At 47.5% G+C, this 15,784-nt stretch overlaps 1 protein-coding gene across 4 annotated transcripts in view; it reads left to right on the plus strand.

Moving 5' to 3' along the window:
- Positions 1-13,798: 13,798 nt before the first annotated feature.
- Positions 13,799-15,784, plus strand: part of ZNRF1 (zinc and ring finger 1) — a 97,828-nt gene continuing 95,842 nt past the window's right edge. For all 4 annotated transcript variants that reach the window (XM_075538053.1, XM_075538054.1, XM_075538055.1 and 1 more), the window contains exon 1: positions 13,799-14,875. In XM_075538053.1, the coding sequence (XP_075394168.1) occupies positions 14,452-14,875 (424 nt within the window). In that variant the 5' untranslated portion in view covers positions 13,799-14,451. The remainder of the gene's footprint in view (positions 14,876-15,784) is intronic.

The raw sequence follows: 15,784 nt of genomic DNA on the forward strand, positions 1-15,784 counted from the left end.
TTGACACAAATGATGCATGTACGGATTGTAAAAAGAGCTGTATGAGGCCCTAATAAAATGATTAAAAAACAAAACTCTAAAGAAAAAAATGTAGACATTAAATGACTTTAAAATGGTATGAAATGTTATGAGTTGCAAGAGCCACCAATAAAATGATTTTTAAAAATTACTTTAAAAATGTAATCTCTGGTCTCCACTTTCCTTGACAGGCCTACCAGTACTTCCCGCCTTCTGTGTCCTCTCAGTTCTCCATCACACATGGCTACTGACTGCTCTGGGGAGAAGGCCTCAGCTCAGAGACCCAGGGAGTGGAAACCTGCGAGCCAAGCAAGGGTCTGGGGAGAGCAGAAGCAGAGAACATTTTGTAAGCACAGTTAACCTGCTGCAGCCATCACAGGGGAATTCGGTTGTGCAATGCCTAGTATGTAGTTGGAGAATGGCGAGAGTTTGTCTCACATACTCTGGAGGTGTCATCCAAGGAGAGACCTGGAAAAGAACATCATACTTAGTAAAGTGGAAAGAAAAAGAGGAAGGAAGACCTTGGAAGACGTGTAACTCTTTATGGGAGAAGAAAACCCCTTTCTCCTGAGGAGTGGCTGGTGGTTTCGACGGCTGACGTCCATGAGCAGCCCACTCTGTATGACTGGTCCCAGATGAAGACAGCAGTTCTTTGCGGGACTACTGAAGCAGGAATGCTGGCTTCCTGGAGTGTAGACCTCGGTGGTTCTTGCTTTGCAACGCTGAAAGAATTCACACACACACAAAAAAAATAATTTAAAAAAAAAAAGAATTCACGAGGCAGAAGCATGTTTGTAATCCAAGTGCCTTTGATGGGGAAAAACGAAGTTGTAGGTATTCACAGGAAATCCCAGGGACCAAGAACAGGAAATCCCAAAATAGGGCCCTGAGAGAGAGACCTGAGGCTGGGGATGGGGAGGGGTACTCTCTGACCTTCCAGAGTGTGCCCAAACAAGAGAGTAAAAGAGGCTTACAAGAGGAGTCAAAGATGCCTGGCTTTCCTGTGGCAACTCTTAACTCCTCTGACTGGGGAGGCACAGTTGAAGGTATTGGTCAACCTCATAGGCTGAGTTTAGGTCCACCTGGGTGATGTCATATGTCTGGGCCTAGTCTGTGCACCCAGGTGGACCGCCCACCTGGGCCCAGGCTCAGTTTAGATCTTTCCATCGGTGTCTGATTAACGTGCCTGATTTCTTTCCAACCCCTTTCTTGTGGCCCAAGCAGGCATCTGGGGAGACAAGCCCACTTAGCCCCTATTCTGGCTTCCTAACAAGAATGGAGCCGTGATTGAGTCTTGCATCTTAAGTTAGCCAGAAGAACAAACAAGATTGGTCCATAGCCTTCTGACCAAGGCAGTCAGGGCATGACTCACAGGGTATAACTCATGACCGTGTGACCCCAAGACTGTCCCAGGAAGGTAACCTCCATTTAGGACATACCCAGGTAAGCACATAAGAGAGACTGCCTCTCCCTGAGCTAGCTGGAGGGGGGTGGAGGTAATCTACTTCTCAATGCACTCTACATTAGGGCAAGATTATCCAAGTCCTTGGTTAATCCACAAACAAAACTCACTGTCATCCAGGACAGGCTAGCACTGCCCAGGAGGGTTTCTGATACTGGGACTCTTTTAGGAAGCACTATGCCACCAGAACTGCCGACATGGATCAGTCGATGGTCAAAAGGAGTTCAGTGGAGCCTTAATCCACATGGGGACACTGCAAATGGGTTTTGGGCTTTCACTGCCATTTACAGCCTTCTGCAAATGGGGTGCTCAGAATTTAAGCTCCAAGATAATACACAGAGTTGGTGGAGGCTTGACTCAACTGTGCTCAGATATAAAAGGGACTCTATCTCAAATATTATTTTTTTTCAAATATTATTTAAGGAGAATGTTTATTAAGTCTTAAAAGAGACAAGATAAAGAACAGACACATTATCTGGATGAGGGAGGCCCTTAGCATGAGGTCAAATTGTTGTCAGATAATTCACAATTGGGAAGCAAGGTAAATCGGGCAGGGAACAGAGGGATCTGTCACAAAGTCATGACTGGTGGCCTATCAGTACGTCACAGGTACAGGTGGGACTCGGAAACCCACAGGCACAGTCTCAGCTATCCTGTAGGGTTGCAATGAGTCAGGGTTGACTTGATGGCAGTGAGTTTGAGTGGGTGTCTGACAGTGGGACTACAGAAGCAGGCACAAGGCCATAGTTGGGATGTTTATTGTTAGATCGAAGGAATTACAAGGTTGGTCCAGGACCTTCAGATCAAGCCAGTCATGGTGAAACTGACAGGACATGACTCATGACTGTACTGTCCTCAATAAGGTGACTTCCTTCAAGGACACACACAAGCAAGCCCTTAAGGGTGAGACTGCCTGTCCTGTCTGGAGAGTGGTGGAGGCAAGGAGGGAATCTACTTTCCAGAGCACTCTGCCTGCGGGTAAGATTACCTACATCTTGGGTTAATGATCAGAAATAATTCCATGAAGGCTATACCTATTTGAGGAACCTACGGTGAATTTGGGACTCACTGCCACCCCCTAGCCTTTTGCAAACTGGGGTGCCCAGGACTTAAGCTCTAATACACAGAAAACAAGCCACATTAACAGCTTTTCCAAAAGCCTGGGTACAAGCTTTGGTTGCAAGAACGAGCGGTCAAAATGGAAAAGCACGCTCACTGCCATCGAGTCTGTTCTGACTCACGGCCACCCTATAGGACAGCGGTTCTCCACCTTCCTACTGCACGGCCCTTTCATACAGTTCCTCGTGTTGTGATGACCCCCCCAACCATACCATGGTTTTCCTTGCTGTTTTGCTACTGGTATGACTCGTCATGTAAATATCTGATTTGCTATGCAGGATGTACTTTCATTGTTTCAAATTGTACATCATGAAAGCACAGTGATGAATCACAAAAGCAATATGGAATTATATATTGTGAAATATTTATTTCTCATGACAAATCAATGAAATTTTATCTCGAAGTATGGTGTAGCATGGGTCACAGACCATGCGGGGTGCTTTTATGTGGGCATATCTGCCTGTGGGCGGACCCTCCTGGAGATAGATAGAGGAGCAGTGTTTCTCTTCCTAAGACTATTGGAAATATGTGTTTTCCCGTGGTTTTAGGAGATCCCTGACCCCTGTGAAAGGGTCGTTTGACCCCCAAAGGGGTCACGACCCACATTGAGAACCACTGCTATAAAACAAAGTAGAGCTGCCCCTATGGGTTTCCAAGACTTAATCTTTACAGGAATGAAAATCCTCATGTCATCAGTCCCCCGTGGAGCAGCTGGTGGTTTCAAACTGCTGACCTTATGGTTAGCAGTTCAGTTTGTACCCACTGTACCCACAGGCTGATAACTCTCCACTATCTACATGTTTTAGTTCTGAGGGGGGTGGACCTCCTTAAGCCAACCTTTCTTTTTTCTTTTAAAATCATTTTATTGGGGCTCATACAACTCTTATCACAATCCATCCATCCATTCATTGTGTGTCAAGCACCTTTGTACATTTGTTGCCATCATTCTCAAAACATTTGCTTTCTACTTGAGCCCTTGGTATCAGCTCCTCATTTTCTTCCCCCTCCCTCATGAACCCTTGATAATGTATAAATTATTATTATTTTGTCATATCTTACACTGTCCGACGTCTCCTTCCACCCACTTTTCTGTTGTCCGTCCCCCAGGAAGGAGGTTATATGTAGATCCTTGTAATCGGTTTCCCCTTTCTACCCCACTTTCCTTACACCCTCCCAGTATTTCCACTCTCACCACTGGTCCTGAAGGGTTCATCTGTCCTGGATTCCTTGTGTTTCCAGTTCCTACCTGCACCAGTGTACATCCTCTGGTCCAGCCAGATTTATAAGGTAGAATTGGGATCAAAATAGTGGTGGTGGGGGGAAGCATTTAAGAACTAGAGTGTGGGAAGCCGCAGCTCTCGCCGCCATTACAAGATGGCGCCGGGCAGTCAGGGCGGTGGCCCAGTTAAGTGGTAAACAACCACTTAGAGCATGCGCACTGCTTAGATGACGTAGTCATAACTCCACCCTGGAGTATGCTAATAAGGGTTCTTGTGAACGCACCAATCAATGCACAGCACGTCCCCATAGAGCGCATATAAGCAGCAGTAGTTTGGGGCTTCGAGGTCTTTTTCCGCTTCTGCAAATCGAACCCGCATTAAACGCCTGTGGAAGAATCCTGTTGTAGCGCGTCCTTCTTGCTGGCGAGACTGAGCGCGCGCGACACTAGAGGAAAGTTGTATGTTTCATTGTTGCTACACTGCACCCTGACTGGCTCTTCTCCTCCCTGAGGTCCTTATGTAACTAACAGGATGTCCATTTGTCTACAGATGGCCTTTGGGTCCCCACTCCACACTCTCTCATTCAAAACCTGACTGTGTTCCTTGATGCCTGATACCTGATCCCTTCGACACCTCATAATCACAAGGCTGGTGTGCTTCTTCCATGTGGGCTTTGTTGCTTCTGGGCTAGATGGCCACTTGCTTAACTGCAAGCCTTTAAGACCCCAGACACTATATCTTTTGATAGCCAGGCACCATCAGCTTTCCTCACTACATTTGTTTATGTACCCGCTTTGTCTTTAGCGATCATGTCAGGAAGGTGAGCATCATGGAATGCCAGTTTAATAGAACAAATGTTCTTGCATTGAGGGAGTACTTGAGTAGAGGCCCAATGTCCATCTGCTACCTTAATACTAAACCTATGAATATAAGCACATAAATCTAGTTTCCCATCATTATATATAAATGTATTTACATGTGTACATGCCTGTATTTAGATATCTATAAATGCCTTTGCCTCTTAATTCTTTCCTCTTTAATTTCCTTTTATTTTCCTCTTGTCCCACTAACATGCTCAGCCTTCATTTGGGTTTCAGTAATTTCTCTTAGTTACATTGCCCTTGATCACGCCTAAGCCAACCTTTCTTATTTAAATGCCCCCTGCCTAGCCAGATTATGAATGAGACTGGTCAGGGCTACTATCCTTTCCTGTCTACCTTGGCATTTTCCCTTGGCAATTGGGTGTAATGTACCACGAACTGTCAAAAGAACCAACAAATCAGTCTTAGAAGCAGTATAGCCAGAATGCTTCTTAGGAGCAAGGATGGCAAGATTTTGTCTCATGTACTTTGGACATGTTACCAGGAGAGACCAATCCCTGGAAGGACATCATGCTCGGTAATGTGGAGAGTTAGTGAAAAAGAGGAAGACCTTCCATAAGGTATTGACACAGTGACTGCAGCACTGTGAAGAGGGTACACGACCCGGTGGGGTTTCTTTCTGGTGTAAGCAGAGCCACTCTAAGTGGGAACCCACTTGATGGCATCGAACAACAACAATGTGCTCGGAGATGACCTTAGACCAAGGTTGAGGATGAGGCAGGGGCTTTAGTGCAGGCAGAACAAATGTCTTTGGTTTCAGACATGACCTCATTTTCAAACACTCCTTCCGTCCCTTTCCTTCCTGTCTCCCCTCACATCCTTATCAGGAAAGAGGGGTCTGGAATTTTCAGTTCAGGAATCCTCAGCCTGCTCTCCCAATTGTCCACGTCCTGTGCCTCTGAGACTTACCTGTAAAGACACACTACCTTTGGATGAATGAGGTCATAGGCAAGAGGTTCCATCAAGGACACACCCAGGTAATTCCCTAAAGCCTAGACCTGCTCTTCCAGGAATAGGTAGAATTACTACTGAGATCCACTTTCTAAAGCATTCTGCTGGAGGGCAAGGTTGTTCACATTGCTAGTTCATGATCAGAAAGAAACTCAATGGTGGCTGAATCCAAGTAGAGATTTGAAAATGGATTTGGGGGCTTTCACTGTTATGCCACAGCCTTCTGCAAACTTAGTTCTCAGAATTTAAACTCCAACACTGGGTTAGGCCAGAAACTACTGCAGCCCCTTGTGGAGAGACTGAAGCTTGCCGGCCTCTGATCATCAGACATCTTTTCTGAAGCTTACGTGGTGAAGATGCCCCAGTAGGGTGGGGCACAAGACAAATGCAGAAATTCAGGCCTCTTAGCAACTCCCCAGCTTGTTGGAAAGAGACTCTTATCTTGGTAGTCTTCTGTTCCCTCTTCTGCTGGATGCCCTGACACCTTCATCCTTTTAGAGCTGGGAGTCTTGGCTCTCTGCCCTCAGCCCCACTAGTAACGTACTTTATGTACTTTATGAACGTGCCCACACACTTGGCTACCTTACTAAAGAGGCCGGAAGGAAGCTGCCTACTGAGGATGCCCAGAGAGGGGCCCTGGGGCTCCCCACAAAGCCACAGGAAAGACCTCCCCCATTCTCTGGCACAGAGAGAGAGGTGGCCCGGGCCTTCCCACTGCTCCCCAAGACTTGTTCTCCTGTCCCCTTGAGTTGATGCTGACCTAGGACGGCATAGAATTGTCCCACAGTGTTTCCTGGGCTGCCATCTTTACAGAAATGGACGGCCACATCCACAGAGTGTATTCAGACCACTGGACTCTGACTTAGAAGCTACGTGCCTAACCACTGAGCCATCAAGGTTCCTTCCCCCTGGAGTGGACAGGCCCTAATGAATCATTTCCCTCATGTTCTGAACCACCAAGTCCCCGTAAGTGTCATATTCTTCCCCAAGGCGTTTAAAACTCGGGCTTTGCAGCATTGTCATGCACTTGTATTTGCAAAGAGCTGCAGCAACAGATTTTATCAGCTTTCTCCAGACTGTTCTGGAAAGTGAGTCAATGGTTTATTAACCTTGTTTCACACCTGAAACAGAGCGAAGAAGCAACTCACCCAGGATCCGTTGAGCGTGAAGATAATTTTTTTTTTTAAAGCAATCTACTGGGGCCATTTCTGTGTCTGAGATCCTTGGGTTGAGAGCACTCCCAATGACTTCCCACCCTGCCCAGACCTACTAACCACCCAAGACTAAGAGGCGGGGAAAGGGACCCTCTAGCCTCTGAAACTGGGGCTCAATTACACTGTGGACCCTTGGCCAACAATGAAAGAAGCTGCAGAATGAAGCTCTGGCTGGGTAGACATCTTCTCCTCTGGCTGCCCTGGCTAGTAGTATGGTATGTTCCTGCCAAGGCAAACATGGGATGTGTACATGTGCACAAGGAGGTAACAGGCATTGCCCAAGAAAGGCTGTCCTTTCAGAGTGCCACAGATTCACCCCCTTCCAGAAAGCAGGGCCTTCCTCTCTGCCAGAGGGAGAGACTGGTTTATAATGGCCAGTAGACTGGAATACGAACCTCAAGGCTAAACTATTAACTTAAAGTAAGAAATAGAGCTGTCAAGCAGATGTAATATTTCTCACTCTGTTGGAAAATTGACACAGAAAACAAAATTGTCATCTGAAGGGTCCTTGATGGGTGTGTTTACCACACACCCAGTTCTACTCCTACCAGCTGCGACCTGGTTATTTTTCATTGTGGGAATAGATAAAGACCAAAATTTTTGCCAATTCAACATTAAAAAAAATAATTTTATTGGGGGCTCATACAACTCTTATCACAATCCATACATCCATCGATTGATTGGGTCAAGCACATTGGTACATTTGTTGCGATCATCATTCTCAAAACATTTGCTTTCTACTCGAGGTCTTGGTATTAGCTCCTCATTTTTCCCCTCCCTCCCCGCTTCCCTCTCCCTCATGAACCCTTGATAATTTATAAATCATTTTGTCATGTCTTATGCTGTCCTTCACCCACTTTTTTGTCTGTCCTCCAGGGAGGGTGTTATATGTAGATCCTTGTAATAGGTTATCCCTTTCTACCCCACCCTCCCTTCCACCCTCCCAGTATCACTACTTTCATTATTGGTCCTGAGGGGTTTATCAGTCCTGGAAACTGTTTCCAGCTCTGATCTGTACCAGTGTACAACCTCTGGTCTAGCCAGATTTGTAAGATAGAATTGGGATCATGACAGTGGGGGGTGAGGAAGCATTAAAGAACTAGAGGAAAGTTGTATGTTTCATTGTTGCCACACTGCACCATGACTGGCTCTTCTCCTCCCCGAGACCCTTCTGTAAGGTGATGTCCAGTTGCCTACAGATGGGCTTTGGGTCTCCACTCCGCACTACCCCTCATTCACAATAATATGATTTTTTGTTCTTTGATGCCTGATACCTCATCCCTTTGACACCTCGTGATCACATGGGTTGGTGTGCTTCTTCCATGTGGGCTTTGTTGCTTCTGAGCTAGATGGCTGCTTGTTTATCTTCAAGTCTTTAAGACACCAGACGCTATATATTTTGATAGCTGGGCTCCATCAGCTTTCTTTACCACATTTGCTTATGCACCCGCTTTGTCTTTAGCAATCATGTCGGGAAGGTGAACATCATGGAATGCCAGTTTAATATAACAAAGTGTTCTTGCATTGAGGGAGTACTTAAGTAGAGGCCCAATGTGCAAGTGCTACTTTAATACTAAACCTATAAATATATGCACATAGCTCTATTTCTCCATCGTCATATATATTTACATATGTACATGCCTATATTTAGACTTCTATAAATGCCCTTTGTCTCCTAGTTCTTTCCTCTATTTCCTTTTACTTTCCTCTTGTCCCACTATCATGCTCACCCTTCATTTGGGTTTCAGTAATTTCTCTTGGTTACATTGCCCATGATCACACCCACCCTCCTCACAATCGATTTTGGATCACTTGTTGTTCCCTTGTCCCTGGGTTTGCTAACACCCATTTCCTGTCCCCATCTCCCATGTCTACACTAATAGTCATTTTTGTCTCTAGATTGTTTATCCAGCCTATCTTATCTAGATAGACCGGCAGAGATAATAATATGCACACAAAAAAACACAAGACAGAGCAAAGCAAGGCAACAAAAGAACAACAACAAAAAAACAATGACCATAAAAAGCCTGTAAATAGTTCAAGGTCTGTTTGTTGACCTTTAGGAGTGTTTTCTCAGTCAAACCTGATGGGGAGCCACACCCTGGCCCCACAGTCTATTTTCAGTGTCCCCTGGGGATTTCCTTGTTCTGTTCCACTTGATGTTCTGTTGCATACCCTTATTGTTTCCCCTCAGTGTGGTGGGGTCAGACCAGGTACAATTCCCACACTGTGTCTTCAGTGTTGTCCCCCATAGTGCTATGGGTCAGTGAGGGATGTCATGTCTTTCGTGGGGCTGGCCCTATGATCCTCTCTGTGCTTTGACTGCTCTAAGCAGGAATATCATGCTCAGGGCTTGATGGACCAGGATTTGTTCCACTCTCTTCCTCTCCCTTCATTTCTCCTGTGTGCTCTGATCAGACATAGCCTCTCCCTGAGCTGTAGCTTCAGTGCTGTCCTCCGAAGTGGCCAATTCAACATTTCTTATACATATGTTTAGTCAATGTTTCAAAAATAGCCCATCACCCTCATCAGACATCCAGTGCCCTCTCATCCCTGAAGTAACCAGTAGTAAACTTTGATCCCTATACATGATATGCTAGATATTTGATATACCTGGAATCGTACAATATTTTTTCATCTATGTTGTGACAGGAATCAACTCTTCATTCCTCTTCATGACTGAATATTAGTAGCCCATTGTAGGGATATGCTACATTTTATATATCCATTCACCAATGCATGGATATTCTTGGGTTGCTACTACTGTTTAGGTACTATGCTGCTATTTCTTATATATGAAAGTTTCCATTAAAGGTTGTATTTGAGTTTAAATTCTGAGCAGTTTAGAAAAGGTTTCAGATTACAGTGGAAACCTCAAATCCATTACTGAGTCTGCTTGGATTATATCTCCATGGAACACTGCTTTGGTGAAAGAATTCTTGTCTTGCATCATCTGCATGTCCCATTAATGACTCCATTCCCACTCTGTGGTCCTGCCTTTGTGATCATTTCCATTGCCCTACATGTCCTCTTGGGTTACTGATTCGCTGTAAATCCTTGGATGCTATTATGACCTCATGGCCACGGTCCCCGTCATCCAGATGAATTGACTTTGTTTTCATCTTATCTTTACCCCGTTTAAGATTTAATAATAAACGTGTCCTATAAATTTAAGATTTGGAGTCTCTTTTGCTCCCTACAAGGTGATAAACTCATTTGGAAACAGATAATCACAATAAGAAGAAATAATTTCACGTTAAAAATGTTGAATCGACTTATGTTTTGGTACACATTTTTCCTACAATAATAATAAATCCAGGGTCATGCATCTAGTAGGGGAAGAACGGTAGATACAGCAAGCATGATCATCAAGGTATAACTTTTTGTATTAACATAGTTTCAATTCTCTTGGACAAATACCCCAGAGTAGAATTGCTACGATAATTCTGTTTAATTTTTTGAGAACCTGTAATCTGTTTTCCAAAGCGACTGTACATCATGACTATCTTCTTAGACCAGCACGGCTTTCTCTACATCCTCATTACCACTTGCTGTTCTCAATCTTTTATTATTGCCATTCTAGTGGATGTGAAGTGGCTCCCCTCTGTCTTCACTAATGAGGCCCATAAGAATAGGGATTTCTTTTGATCACCACAGCATCCTAGAACCTAGTATAGTTCTTAGCACCTAGCAGATACAAAATATTTCGTTAGAGACCAAAAAATGTTGAATTTTATTCAACTGAATAAAGCTAGTTGAGTGGACTAGCTAGTTGAGTGGACACAATGATTATTATGCATTTATATTCTATATACATTTTAGGCCTTTTCTTCTTTTTTTGGGTGCAATTTTGTTTATTTATTTTAACATTTTATTAGGGACTCATACAACTTATCGCAATCCATACATATACATACATCAATTGTATAAAGCACATCTGTACATTCTTTGCCCTAATCATTTTCAAAGCATTTGCTCTCCACTTAAGCCCTTTGCATCATGTCCTCTTTTTTCCCCTCCCTCCCTGCTTCCCCCTCATTGTAGGCCTTTTACCCCGGAACTTGAGACACTTACTCATCACATAGGGATTCCCTCATTATCTGGCATTCCATGTTTACATTAGTAAAGAAAATATCTGACTTTTGATTTTGTGCAATAATGATGGACTGAAGTCTGGCACTAACAAATGCTGAGGTGTGAGGCACATTGGCTATAGGTTAAGATTTTGTGTCAACTTGGGGGCCTATGCTTCTCAAGCATTTTGGCAGGTAATGAAGTAATCTGGCAGTCATATAATCATGTAGTCATCCTCTGTCTTGAGATCTGATGTGTTTATCCTCCGTTTTCTACCTAACACTGATTTTTCACATTAAAAATTTGGTTTTTAGAACCTAACCTAGAAAGCAAATGTTTTGAGAATGATGATGGCAACAAATGTACAAATGTGCTTGACACAATGGATGGATCTATGAGTTGTATGACCCCCCCAGTAAAATTATTTAAAAAAAGAACCTGGAGGGACGTGGGGAGGGAGGGAAAAAAATGACGACCTGATGCCAGGGGCTTGGGTGGAGAGCAAATGTTTTGAGAATGATGAAGGCAAAGAATGTACAAATGTGCTTTACACAATTGATGTGTGTATGGATTGTGATAAGTGTTGTATGAGCCCCTAATAAAACGATTAAAAAAAAAAGAACCTAACCACGCGGAGACACGAAGAACAGCATTTATCAGTGTTTTGTTTACCTGAAACTAGCATGTGTCACAAAATAATGTAAGTCACTTTCAGTTTTACATTTCTTCCTTTTCTAAAATTATTAAAGACCAGCGTTCAGCATGATGGGTCAGGAATCTGGTAGGTTATTCTTAGTTTTTAATTGCATAATCCTATAAGCACAATCCCTTTGTAGAGGAGAAATTAAGTTAAATTTCAGTTTTCTTAGTTTTCTTCAGATTACCTCTCTTGGATTTTAGGTGTCCACAAACCAGTCAGCTACTTATATGTGATTTGGAAGAGTCATTGTTTTAGGTACCACATTTGGGTCGTCCCCCCCCTTTTTTTAAACATTTTATTAGGGGCTCATATCCCCCTTTCATAACTCATAAAGCACTAACAGCTTCCTTATGCACAGCTTTGGGCTTCCTCTGCTTCTTTCCAGGCTGGTCACACTGGGACAATCCAAATTTGTGACAGAGCAGTCCTTTCCTGTTGACACAACAAAACCTACTCCAATTCAGCAGTTTTTAGCCCAACAGTTCAATGACACTGATTACATTCTCAAGGTCCTGCATTCTTACCCTCCTTTTCAGAGTTGTATCCCCACCTCACCTTCCTTAACATGAAGTCATTCCAAAGATTCCTATCTAATCTTTCCAGTGGCTATGGCCAATCTTATCCTTATAGATAGTTCTTTATAAAGCATATTGCTCAAGGCAGACCTTTTTTTACTAATTAAATTGTTGTCCCCTCTTCAGATCATTTCAGGAGATAGTTTTGTTATATTGTTTATAGTTGACCTCAGGGCAGCAATAGTTTCAGGTTTATCCACCCTCCATGACTCCAGAAAGTCTACAGTCCATAGGAATGTGATTTTCTGTTCTATATTTCCCTCCTTTTCTCTTTTATGATCAGGCTTCTTTTCTTGTTTGTTTGTTTGAGATGAACTCCTTTGTCACGAAAGACTCCAAGTCCATTTCAACTTTACTTTTCCACCAAAAGATTCTTCTATCAAAATGGCTCAGTTTGGTCTCCCGGAAAAGGAGACTGTTTTCCATGGGGGAGATAAGCGGCCACATAATGCCCCTTCCGTTGCTGCCTGCAAGCTTTTAATACCTGAGATGCTATGGAACTAGGAGGTACAACGGGAAGCACTGAACACCTTACTTGGCTAACGGATGTTCCATGACATTTGGTTTCCTTTGAATACATTTTTGTATGCTGTTTTGCATCTTGGTCTGGAAGTACCTGGTGACATTTACAGTAAAGAAGTCAGAGTGACGTGCTTTCCACAACTGATGTATGTATGCATTGTGATAAGAGTTGTATGAGCCCCTAATAAAACGATTAAAAGAAAAAAGGAGCCAGAGCAAGGCCGGGTTGAGGCTTATAGTTTAGCAGGGGACACTCAGGAAGTAGTTGATGAATGAATGTAAAACTGAGCGAAGGCCCCAAGGGAGGTTGAAAGATGTTTGTCAGATGCAAACTGAGGGCTTGGTTAAAAGATAATAAAAGGCACACAAAACGGGGGCCTGGCCTCTGGAATAAGGAGTTCTTTTCATGACTCCTAGCTTCACTTTACACAGTCCGTCTGGGGAACCAGCCGATTTGCTTAAGCACAGACTAGGTCGTTCTGCCCCCTGAGCACCCGGCAGTCACAAGTACCCCCGTGCGGCGTCCTTCACCCCAAACTTCCCCAGCCCCCAATGCAAATCCCTTGCTATCAGGAGGGGTCCAATGAGAGGGTTGCCAAAGCCCAGAAAGGGGCCGGGGACGCCCAGCCGAGGGGGGACGGCGCGTCCAGCAGAGGGTGCTGTGGGGGCACCCTGTGGCGGGAGGGGCGCCTGACCGGTGACCCTCGGAGCCAGGTGACTGGGTTGAGGATTTTCAATCCTCGCGGTGGTCCCTCCCCACCCCACTCCCTTGAACTACCGCCGCCCCTCCCCCCCACGGGACACCCCCCCCCCAGAACAATTAGCCACTCTCTGGGACTTATAGAGCGCTCTTTTCGAAAAAGACGTCTTCCTTCTGTTTCTGACGTCGCCACGCCGGTTCCCGGCCGGCCTGAGTGCGGACGGGTGGGGCGGGTGGGCGGGAATCTCGGTCGTCAGCTGCCAGGACGCCGCCGGGGCCGCGAAGGGGTTAAGCCGGCGGGGGGAGGGGCGGGGGAGGGGGCGCGGGCCGCGCCTGCGCTCTGCCGCCCTCCATTGTCTCCGCGGCGGCTCGGAGCGCCGGCGAGCGCAGCCCGGGACGGAGCAGGGCGGTGCGGCTGGCGGAGCCGGCGGCTGGCGGAGCGAGCGCGCGACGCGACGCGACGCGACCGCGAGCGCGACTTGGAGAGCCCCGCCTGGCCGTGCGGCGCTGCAGCCTGCCCGGGGCCTGAGGCGTCCGAACCGCCGTCCGAGGTCTCGGCGCCCTGAGGCGGCGAACGCGCCCGACGCCCCCCAGCCTCCGCCGCCGCCTCCTCCCGGGCGGGCGGCCTCTCGGCGCCTCCCGCCCTCCTTCCCTCCCTCCCTCCCTGCGGCTCCCCCGGCTTTCGGGAGCCCGGGGGCGGCCTGTGGCGAGCGGAACCCGCGTCGGACCGCGACTCCTTGGACCTTGAGGGGAAACATGCGTTTGGCTTGGATGGTTTTAAATTCTTAGTTTGGGATCCCGGCCCGCCTGCCTGCCTCTTCCGCCCCGCAGGGTTTTTTTTTTGGGGTTTTGTCCCCCCCCCGCCCCCCCGTTTTTCTTCTTCCCTCTTCCCCCTCAGCGCCTCCTTTTTTTGGACTCCCCGGCCCTTTATGCTGGCCCCGTCCGCCCCTCGCCGCTGAGAAGTGGGGGAGGGTCTCGGCCTCCAGGTTCCCGCCCCATCGGGGCCCGGGCTAGGATGGGGGGCAAGCAGAGCACAGCCGCCCGCTCCCGGGGCCCCTTCCCGGGGGTCTCCACCGATGACAGCGCCGTGCCCTCGCCGGGAGGGGCGCCCCACTTCGGGCATTACCGAGCGGGCGGCGGGGCCATGGGGCTGCGCAGCCGCTCCGTCAGCTCCGTGGCGGGCATGGGCATGGACCCCAGCTCCGCCGGAGGGGTGCCCTTTGGCCTCTACACCGCCGCCTCGCGGGGGACCGGCGACTCCGAGAGGGCGCCGGGCGGCGGAGGGTCCGCGTCCGACTCCACCTATGCCCACGGCAATGGTTACCAGGAGACAGGCGGCGGTCACCATAGAGACGGGATGCTGTACCTGGGCTCCCGAGCCTCGCTGGCGGATGCTCTACCTCTGCACATCGCACCCAGGTGGTTCAGCTCGCACAGTGGTAAGTCCGCGGGCGGTGGAGGCCTCCGAGGGAGGGTGGGGCACAATCGGGAGGGCGCCCCGGGGCTCCCTGACCTCGCGCGCTATGGAGTGCACGGATCCGGCCGATGCCAAGGGATGAATGGGCTACCCCCGCTCTGGACTAAGATGCTTGCCACGAGGCTCGCTCGGCAGTGAGTGGTTTAGATCTAGGGGTGTTCACTTGTGGCTGGGCAGCCTACCTTCTCCTCGAGCCCCTTTATTGGTACCAGCAACCTCAGCCTGGGTGGGTGCTCCTGTCTGGCCTCTAAGGCAGCGTGGGTGCTTCCTCGCTGTCACCGCAGCATTGGGCCTCCCTCGCTGGCAACAGTGATGGAGCCGGGTGGACCAAGCCGTGTCTCCACCGAAACTAAGTGTGAGAAGAAATATAATTGGGGGCAAGTGGTTCTTGGATTAGGACTTTCACCCTTGCTGGGGAAAGGGGGCCACCCAGTGTTACCAGCCCGCTGGAGATGTGTTTGGATTGTGGAAAATGGAGCAGCTAGCAAGCTGCTGGCACAGACAGGTGTGGCCTGCTGTACCAAGGACCAGCCAGGAGACTGCCACAGCAGCCTTTGCAGGACCTGGGCCCTGGTAGCAGTAAGCTTGGCGCCTCACACATCCCTCCATCTTTTTCCCCCCCTCCATGCTAAGTGCTCGCCCTTCCTGTGAATCTGCATCTTTTTGTCACACGGAGCCTAGCAAGGTGGGGCTTTATTTGGCTGGTTTGGGGCATAGGGCAGTAGAAGAGAAGGTGGATTCAGATTTTGGATGAATTCATCCTGTGAACTTCTGATGACTGGGCAGCGTAAGGCTGGAGGGGGATTTCCCAGGCTCCAGTTGGCAGGCAAGTTGCTGGAGGAAAACAGCGCTGCCAGCTGGGCTAACCTGA

Source organism: Tenrec ecaudatus, chromosome 18, assembly GCF_050624435.1.
Source record: "Tenrec ecaudatus isolate mTenEca1 chromosome 18, mTenEca1.hap1, whole genome shotgun sequence".
NCBI lineage: Eukaryota > Metazoa > Chordata > Mammalia > Afrosoricida > Tenrecidae > Tenrec > Tenrec ecaudatus.